At 34.4% G+C, this 9199-nt stretch overlaps 1 protein-coding gene and 1 long non-coding RNA gene across 6 annotated transcripts; both read left to right on the top strand.

Annotated features, from left to right (window-relative positions):
- Window positions 1-710: 710 nt before the first annotated feature.
- On the top strand, window positions 711-4174 carry LOC145099696 (TOM1-like protein 4). The gene is made up of 10 exons (XM_079037239.1): window positions 711-848; window positions 1196-1340; window positions 1593-1671; window positions 1784-1882; window positions 1954-2067; window positions 2379-2524; window positions 2623-2704; window positions 2831-2916; window positions 3015-3212; window positions 3348-4174. Exons 2-10 carry the CDS (start codon window positions 1225-1227, stop codon window positions 3967-3969), a joined length of 1542 nt encoding a protein of 513 aa, XP_078893365.1. The 5' UTR covers window positions 711-848; window positions 1196-1224; the 3' UTR covers window positions 3970-4174.
- Window positions 4175-4785: 611 nt separating this feature from the next.
- On the top strand, window positions 4786-7822 carry LOC145099582 (uncharacterized). 5 transcript variants are annotated; one of them, XR_013704640.1, is made up of 6 exons: window positions 4786-5499; window positions 5619-5743; window positions 5857-6159; window positions 6234-6299; window positions 6985-7259; window positions 7532-7822. It is a non-coding gene; the product is annotated as an uncharacterized LOC145099582 (long non-coding RNA). The 5 variants fall into 5 exon arrangements; XR_013704642.1 differs by having other exon boundaries at window positions 4786-5503; window positions 6985-7029; XR_013704630.1 differs by having other exon boundaries at window positions 4786-5503.
- The last annotated feature ends 1377 nt before the right edge of the window (window positions 7823-9199 follow it).

Here is a 9199-nt window from a genome sequence, read left to right as displayed (position 1 = left end):
TTGACCAATTATCTGTCCCCATTTTTAATAAAATCATTCTTCATCCTAATTCTTATTTCTTATTTATTTTTCAACTTTTTCAAATGAAACTTAGGAAAAGAAAACTACAAAAATCTAAATTTTAAATATCAAACAAAATATGACCAAAATTACTAAATGATATTTATATAACAAAATTCTATATTTTTTAGTTTTGTAATAAAACGATTTTTATATAAAGTATCTAAGTAATTTTTTATTATGACTTGCGAACCAAGACATATCAATAATGATTAAATTCTTATTTGTCCAACTAAATTAACCTTTTTCATTAATTTAATATATTTTTTTTTATAATTTATGTAATTGAGATTAGTTATGCAATGATGTTTCAATCATATAAAACTAAAGGATAATTTATTGTTTTTTCATGTTAAAATAAAGTAAAGTAGTGTGATATATTTTCCATCAAAAATCAAATTTATACAAATAAAGTAAAAATTAAATAATATTACATAAATACATATTTAATTTAACCTAGTTATGATAATATTTCCATAAAAATGTATAATTGCATTTATTATATATAACATAATTATGCGAAAACATAACAAAAATATGATAATATTTCCTAAATTGACTCGAAAAAGTAAGTAAAATCGGCGTTCCTTTGGGTCCGAAGTTAAGACCCGGATATCGGCATGGTATAAGAAAAAGGAAATTGAAGGGGTGACGCATACACAGACCGAAGAGAAAGTCATCTCCTTCTCTCTTGATTTCTGCTAAATTCTCTATCTACTTTTTCTACACTAAATTCCTAGAAGAAAAACCTGTTCTGGTCTTCTCTGTTACATAATTCTTGTTGACGGGTAAGCAATCCCCTGATCCTATCTATTTCTTTTCAGATTCATACTTTTTCCAATTCTGATCGTATTTCTACTTGGGTTTGAACGGGTCTTGGATGTTATCGATAACGATCGCATCATTTATCTGGGATTATTTCCTTTTGAATTATATTATTGATTCCTCGGAGCTTCGATCCATTAGGTTTTTGTGTATTTTAAAATTTTGTACGGCTTCAATTGAATCTCGAAATTTCTCGGATGGATGTGAATTCCTTTTGTCCTTTTTCCGAATTTGAAGTTGTGATATGTACTTTTGAACTTTTAAGGGTTTTACATATTAATTTTTGTGGGTTTGTGGGAGATCATCGCAGGTTTAGACTGGTGAAGGACAAATTAAGAAATGTCAAATACTAATAATGCAGCAGCATGTGCTGAAAGGGCAACAAGTGATATGCTGATCGGTCCTGATTGGGCCATTAATATCGAGCTATGTGATCTTATCAATATGGATCCTGGGTATAACTTCTTTTTTTCCATTATAACACAACTACTCTATTTTCAATCTTTCAATTAATTAGCACATATGATTGATTTCTGTCTCCATTTAATACATTTAATTGAAGCCACAGTTATGTTTCTTCCATGTGGTATGTAAGTAGCTGAAAAAGTCTTTGTTGATGAAATTCACAAGCTGATAATAGTTTTTATATTGTGGGGTGATGATTTCTTTAGTAATTTCATCTTGCTGTTATGTTCTTGATTTTGCAGGCAAACAAAAGATGCTCTTAAGATACTAAAAAAGAAGCTCGGGGGTAAAAATCCAAAAATACAGCTCCTAGCTCTTTTTGTAAGTTTTTTCATTTCACTTTGTCATATATTTCTATCATACAATGAAAGATATTTGTTACATGTTCTAAAAGGAACCAACTTTATTCAAAAATCTTGTAAATTCTAAATAGGTACTTGAAACTTTGAGCAAAAACTGTGGAGAAAATGTGTTTCAGCAAATCGTTGAGCGGGATATCCTGCATGATATGGTCAAAATTGTAAAGAAGAAGGTATGGAATTTCTATCTTTAGTTTGTTTTCATTAAAGATTAAATAATGTTGATATTGATATGATGTTGCAGCCGGATTTAAATGTGAGGGAAAAGATTCTTATACTGATAGACACTTGGCAAGAAGCTTTAGGGGGAAGAGGGGGAAGGTATCCCCAATATTATGAAGCATACAATGACTTGAAGGTGATTGGTAAATATGTTTTGTACTCCAGTGATAGTATGATCTTGTAATTAAGAAGCATTGTAGTAGATGCACTACATTTAAAAAAATTCCAACTTCCTTGGCTTCCATTTAAGTTGGTGTACGTTGTTTCCTTTTCCTTTTTTAGTTTTTACATAAAGAAGCCAATACTGTTACTATGATATATAACTTTCAGATATGCTAACTATGTAGTCTTTAAGTAACAATATAAATTACCAAAACACTATGTAGTCTAATTCTTATCTTTTAAGATTGCTATTAACATTTAGTTTTATTATTGAATTGTTGACAGTCTGCAGGGGTAGATTTTCCACCAAAAGAAGAGAACAGTGTCCCACTGTTTACACCACCACAAAGTCACCCTATTGTGCACCCTACTTCACCCTATGAGGAAGCAGCCATTCAGGCATCCCTTCAGACCGATGCTGCTGGACTCGGGTATTACTTGATGATTTCCAAACTTTATGCTACTTCTGAACCTTGATAAAATCTCTCATGATTACAACACGATAATGATAATAAATTGATTGATGTAGGCTGTCAGAAATCGTGAATGCAGAAGGAATAGCAGATGTGTTGATGGACATGCTTAATGCTTTGGATCCTAAGAATCGTGAGGTAATAACTAAGCTATGTCCAGTTTTAATCAAATTCAAATTAACCAACATAAATGGTGAATCTGTAAAAGAGGACAATATTTTCAATCTTTATTTGATGATTTATGTTAATGTCTGGTTGTGGCAGGGGGTCAAACAAGAACTGATTGTTGACCTTGTTGACCAATGTCGCTCTTACCAACAACGTGTTATGACCCTTGTGAACACTACATCGTAAGCACCTTCTATCTCCTTTTGGAAGGGAGTGGGACCACGTGATCTGTCATTCTTTCTATTTTTGGCATTCATAAGTTTTACTTTCTTTTCATCAGAGATGAAGAGCTTCTAGGTAAAGGTTTGGCATTGAATGATACTTTAATGCGTGTACTTCGTCTCCATGATGACATTGCTCAGGGCGGCCCCACACAGCCTGTTGTCACCAGGACAAGTGAAAGTACGGTTGTACCCCTGGTTAATGTAACTCACGAGGACGATGAGTCTGACGATGATTTTGGCCAGCTTGCTCACCGGTAAATTAAATACACCTTCCCACCTTCCATGTGCCTGATACTGTACACGTATCAGGCACACACTGATACAGTATCATGAGATACTGTATCAGACACATTGGATCTTTTATCGAGTTTCGGTTTGTATTGTTTCAGGTCATCAAGGGATACTTTACAGGGAAATGGCCGGAACCAAAACGCACCACCACGTGCCGCCCCACTCCTCCCTCCCCCGCCTGCATCAAGGAAGCCTGTTAGCGGTGATTCAGGCCTGATGGTCGACTATCTTAGCGGTGATGCTTACAGCAGTGCTGAACGGTCTTCTGTAAGCGCATCGGGCCCCACAGTCCGACCATCAACAACTCCACCAAAACCATCCGCCCTTCCTCTTCCGGATGACGATTACATAAACCCAACCGCAACCATGTTCATTGATCAACCGTCATACGATGAACCCAAGTCCAGGGACCCTTCACCCGTGCCCGTGGGTCAATACGGTGCACCGCCCGTGTCCATCCCACCACCGCCTGCAAAACAAAGCCAGAGACAGCAGTTTTTCAACCAGAACCAGCATGGGTCACATTCGAGCAGCGGGTCGGGTTCAGGTTCGTCTTTTGACGGGTTGGTTGGTCAAACTCAGAATCTTTCGGTCAACCCTTCGACGCCAGCTAAGAAAGAGAAACCGGAAGATGCTTTGTTTAAGGATCTTGTGGATTTTGCTAAAGCTAAGTCGTCGTCACCTTCGGGTTCTTCTTCGTACCCGAATAGATCGTTTTGATTTTTGAAGGGAGTGAATTGGTATTTGGTAGTATAAAAATTTAAGGACTAGTTTTGATGTTTTGGTGTTGTGTTTGATTAGTTGAGGGATTTGTGTTTTGGGGAATAAAATGAATTTGTGAACTTGTGGGTTGTTATTATGTAATGCCATTGACCATTGTTACTTGATTTTATTACGAGTATGTAAATGTGTTTTTTTTGGTTTATTTATATTTATTATGTGCTTAATTTCTTCATATGTTTTATATATTATTTTGGGATTTAAGTTGGAGCATATATATTTAACATCTCCACCCTCCGAAGGTATTTGAACTTACCGACCGGTTAGATTGGTGGTATTTGGTCTTGTTCGTGGTTCTCCTAAGCCTATTTTTTTATTTTTGGTTATTTCGGTTTTGGTATCGAACACCTTCTTAGATAGCAAACTTTGTACTAGAACCGAACCAAACTGGAACATGTTACTAAAGTTAGGTCTGGTTTTTTGTTACTATAATTTTCCAAGTTTGGGTTTTGCTTCTTTCGGTTTCGATTTGGTTTGGAACTTTTCCAGACTGGTTTACATCTCTATTTGACCTTTAGAGCATCTATAATAAAAACTTTTTCCAAAAAAAAAAAAAACAAACTATTGTAAAAGTTTTTTTTTTTTTTTTTAATTCAAAAGCCTTTTGAGTTAACTTGTTAATTAACAATCTCTAGCCTAAGAGCTTTTTCATTTTTTATAAGAGACCCATAGATTTTTAAGTAATTTATTTATATATATACTAATTTTGAACTACAAGTTGAACAGTTCTTGCATCTGATTGGCTGTAATTTTTTTTTTTTTTGTTTTCTTCTTTTGTTCTCTTATTTGGCTTGGTTTCATCGGCTTCTGATACACTTACAACGTGTCTTGCACCGCCTTTGTTCTCCAATGGAAAGCTTACACAATTGCTTCCACCGTCTCACCAACCATTCCTGTTTGTTCCATCTTCCTCCACCCGCTTATCTTCTTTTCCAATCGGTATTCCACCGTTTTCCCTCAATCAATTTCCCTCAACTAATTCCACCGCCACTAGCACCGACGTCGCCCTCTCTGGTACTTTCTACACACCATTCTCCACCGTCTGCTCTGTTTATCTGGGTTTCCAGCGACTGTGAGGTTGGTGCACCGGACACCTGATTTGGTTTTTTAACATGTCCTTAGCCAACGTCGTCGTCTATTTGTCCTTCTCCGACGTCGTCGTCTGTTTGTCCTTCTCCGATTCCCCTGTGTTTCCCATATTGAGGGTTATAATTTCTTCTTGATTTTTGTATTACGGCTTTATGGTCCCCTCCGCAACGTCGACACCTTCGGTCGTACCCGAGACGACTTCAGTTCCACCGGAGACTTCTTCAGTTGTACCAGAGATGCCTATGATGGAAGCGTTGGTGTAAGTGCTTGGATAATCGGACGTCATTGGTGGAATTGTGATCTGTTGTGCACAAAAATCGGAAAATTTGTTAGCCGTGTTGTTGTTGCTGTACAGATATGTCGACATAGAAGAGAGATCAAGTAGGTAAATCACACCGACTTTGCTGCAACATCTTTTGGTTTTAGTGTTTATTCTAAACCAACTTTATCTCAATTCTATTGTTTTTTGGTTATTATAATGAATTTATATCATGTCGCAGTTTCAACAGGAAGAGGATTCTGATACAAATTTCATTGAAGCTTATTTGTTGAATAAAAAGACAGAAGAAGAGTGAAGCCAATCCCATTCCAGTTCCAGCCAATAAGGGTTTATTGGTCAATACATGTAAGCCATCCCTTTGTGCTACTTTAAACTCAAATAATGATTTTGACTTCTATATCTTTAAGAATACATGTGGTTTCAGATTTATAATGATGATTCTGAAGTTTTTTTTGTAGGAGTTTTGCCATTAATGCGTTGTAAGGCTAATCATTAACCATGTAAATCTTGAAACTTTCAAAGATTTCAATGCTATGACATTGTTTTAGCCTTTTAGGACAATTGAACTATAGATAAGATCATTCCAATCTTGAAAGTGATCGTCTAGCTGAAATTTGGGGAGATTTCTTATAAGGGGCTTCACTTACATCTCCAACCTTATAATCAGTTGCCATGTTATCAATACACAACTTCCATCTCATTAACAGCAGGTTGTGATCTTTCTTGAAGGCGTATTGAAATTTGGGGAGATTTCTTATAAGGCATGTAATCTTTTTTCATAAATCATTGACACGCAGAAAATCTCTTAAGTTTTAACCAAGATTCACATTTGCAGCTCGAAAAATCATTGCAATGGCAGGTTTACAAATTCAATTGGAACAGAGTAAATCTAAACAATAAGGTGATAATCACTCTCACTCGAATTTGTTTTCGTTTATTTTAAAGTTTTTAAATTGCTTCTGTTAACTTATTCTGGTGGTTTCTCTCAATTTCGGCCAACATCTTCGATTTGTCGTCCCCTGCTTCGATTCCATCGATTTCTGTTGATTCCGACGACTTCCCTTCTTCATAAGAGGTTAGTAGTTGATCATCTTCTTCGAAACACTTTGTTTGTTAAAAGAAAGGCTTCATGAATTTTTAAATAACTACATAATCTTTTATGTTTATGGAGACAAATTATTTGTATTGATGCTTTTTCTGGCATTATATTTTTTTGATTTTTTTTAATATTTTTAATGAAAAATGGAGTTTCACTATTAAAAAGAGATGCTTACTTTGGTTTATATAATTAGGAGATGATGCTTTTTCTTTTGGTTTATAAACAACTCATCTCATTTTACAAAATGAGTATAAAGCTTTGGAAGGTAAATTATTCGAACTTTTGTTGTGTTGTACATTATAAAAGTTGCTTTACAGAAAACCGAATCCATATAAACAATAAATTTTTGAAAATGGAATAATGGTATTCAACTGTTGTGTAAGTGTGAAATAAAAAATCAAATTTGTTGCGAGATAAGTGCAAAATATCATCTTCTGGTGGCAAGTTTTATTTCTTCTGATATAATTTGCTATTTTACCTCCATCAGGTTGTACGTTGGACATAATGCAAATGTTGCACAACATCAGTGAAGGTTCGTATATTTATTTTCTATAATACCAATGTATTGATAAGTATATGTAACAAGGGTAAAAATGTCTTTTTCTTACGCCCAATGTGAGATGATATGGAGGGAGTGGATAAAACAGATATGTATTCTTTTTCTTACCATCCTACTTTCTCAACATTTATGTATTCTCATTTGTGTTGTGTTTGTTGATGATTTACTGGTGCGGATTCTGTTTGTTATTCTGGGAACCCTAGGTATGATATCTTTCCATCTTAATTGGATTATAATTTTACGTATTTTAAGTGAGAAATAAGCTATTCTTCAGTGCTTCTTTCTGTTAAGACTTAAGATATATTCTTAAAATTTAAACCATTGTATATGATTTTGTTCAAAGTTGATCAATTTTTCAAAGTGCATGCTTATTTGTTTTCTTCTTTTTCTTGAAAGAAGATGGTTTGTCTGTAATGACTAAAGATTATGGTCTTGGAAGCTACTCACTATTTTCCTTTGGTTTTTCACATTGCAGTACTTCAACTCCAACACCACCAGCAACTGGAAGTGGAGCCCCAACCCCAGGAACCGGAACCCCAACACCCGGAACCGGAACCGGAACCGAAACCGGAACTGGAACCCCGACACCAGGAACCGGAACTGGAACTCCAGGGATTGGAACAAGAACCGGAACTCCAGGGACCGGAACCGGAACTAAACTTGATTTTTTTTCATTGGTTTGTTTCGATTTCTAATATCAACTCTTTTGTCCTTAGCTATATCATTTTTTTTTCAAAAGTAGTTCACAATAGTTGCTTCAAGTTCATCCCTGTTATTAAGTGCATAGCAGCTTGCCTTTTGGTATGATGGAATAAAGGAAGGATAGAATTTTTCATTCCATCGCTAGATGGAATTGAATGGATCGTTTCGTTCTTTCCATGTTCCTTACAAACTCAAAACCTAAGTACACTGCTATTATATGACTTCTTTATGTTTAAACTAATTTATTCAAAATGATGTTTCGGAGAACTCTTGGTGGGGGTAAACTGTGGGAGACACCGCTTCACTCAGCCTGCCTGAATGGCCAGAACAATGAAAAATGAAATTTGTCTCACACTTATCCATCTTTTAGGTTATTAGCATATTTATCATAGCAGGTATGTATTAAAGCTTAAACAACTATGTTAGATTTATGTATTAGATTAATGTATTTCATATAGCAACTACATGAGATCTTTTTCATGTCTTTAGCGTGTCTAACCCCGCAAAGCGGGGATCTTCCCTAGTTAAAACTATACAACATTACAACATCTAACTAATAAAAAACAAAAAGAAAATAAAATTCTCTTATTATGAGAGATACAATGAACTTTTGTATTTTGAGTTTTTTTAATGAAAAAGTTTAAATAAAAAGCTCAATAAATACTTGAGGACATTTAATTAAGGTATTTAGTTTTTACAACAAATTTCAAAGGAAATTGAGTAATCTAATCATTTTTTTGTGTGTTTTTTTCTTTTATTTTTAAATAACTTTTTTTAAATGACCATTTGGTCCGGAATGCCTATTCTAGACCTGAATTCCAAAATAGGGAAATGAATAAAATGGTTCGACCTGGTAATGTGGTCCTTTATATATAAGGATGTCGGACCCCTTGTTCCGAAGTCACTATTTCAGACCTTATTTCAGACTTTATACCCCTTGTTCTTGACTACATCAATTTCAAAGGATGTATTCTTCTAGCAGTGAAGAGATTCAATTTTTATGAGTATGTGTCGACTCTTTGTATGATTATATGTTATTGTTTATGATTATATGTTCAAAAATAAGAAAAAAAATTGTTTTCGTTTTTTTGTTTTGTATAAATTGATGTATAAGTAAACCTGGAAATGGAGCAAATTTGAAGCGAATTGACCATGATCAAAATTCTTTTGACAAATTTCAAAATCTGAAATAGACCCTCTCCGTAACCTGCAAGGTTTTGAATAATCAAATCCATACACTTATCCATTGAATCAACGGATATTCAATTCCGCCCCTTAACCTATAAGTTTTTTTGAATAATAAACACATTTTACTTAATACTTAAAATAACATTTTTTAAATAAAACAAAAGTTGATATAGAAAAGGACAAACATACTTGAGGAATTTCGATTGAAATTAAAAATCATTATTGCAACAAGTTTCGATTAATTTATTACTAT

Source organism: Lactuca serriola, chromosome 1 (assembly GCF_051521515.1).
Source record: "Lactuca serriola cultivar US96UC23 chromosome 1, Lser_US96UC23_V15, whole genome shotgun sequence".
In the NCBI taxonomy this organism is placed as follows: Eukaryota; Viridiplantae; Streptophyta; class Magnoliopsida; order Asterales; family Asteraceae; genus Lactuca; species Lactuca serriola.
The sequence above is the reverse complement of the archived record's forward strand: the minus strand, read 5'-3'. Positions and strand labels throughout refer to the sequence as shown.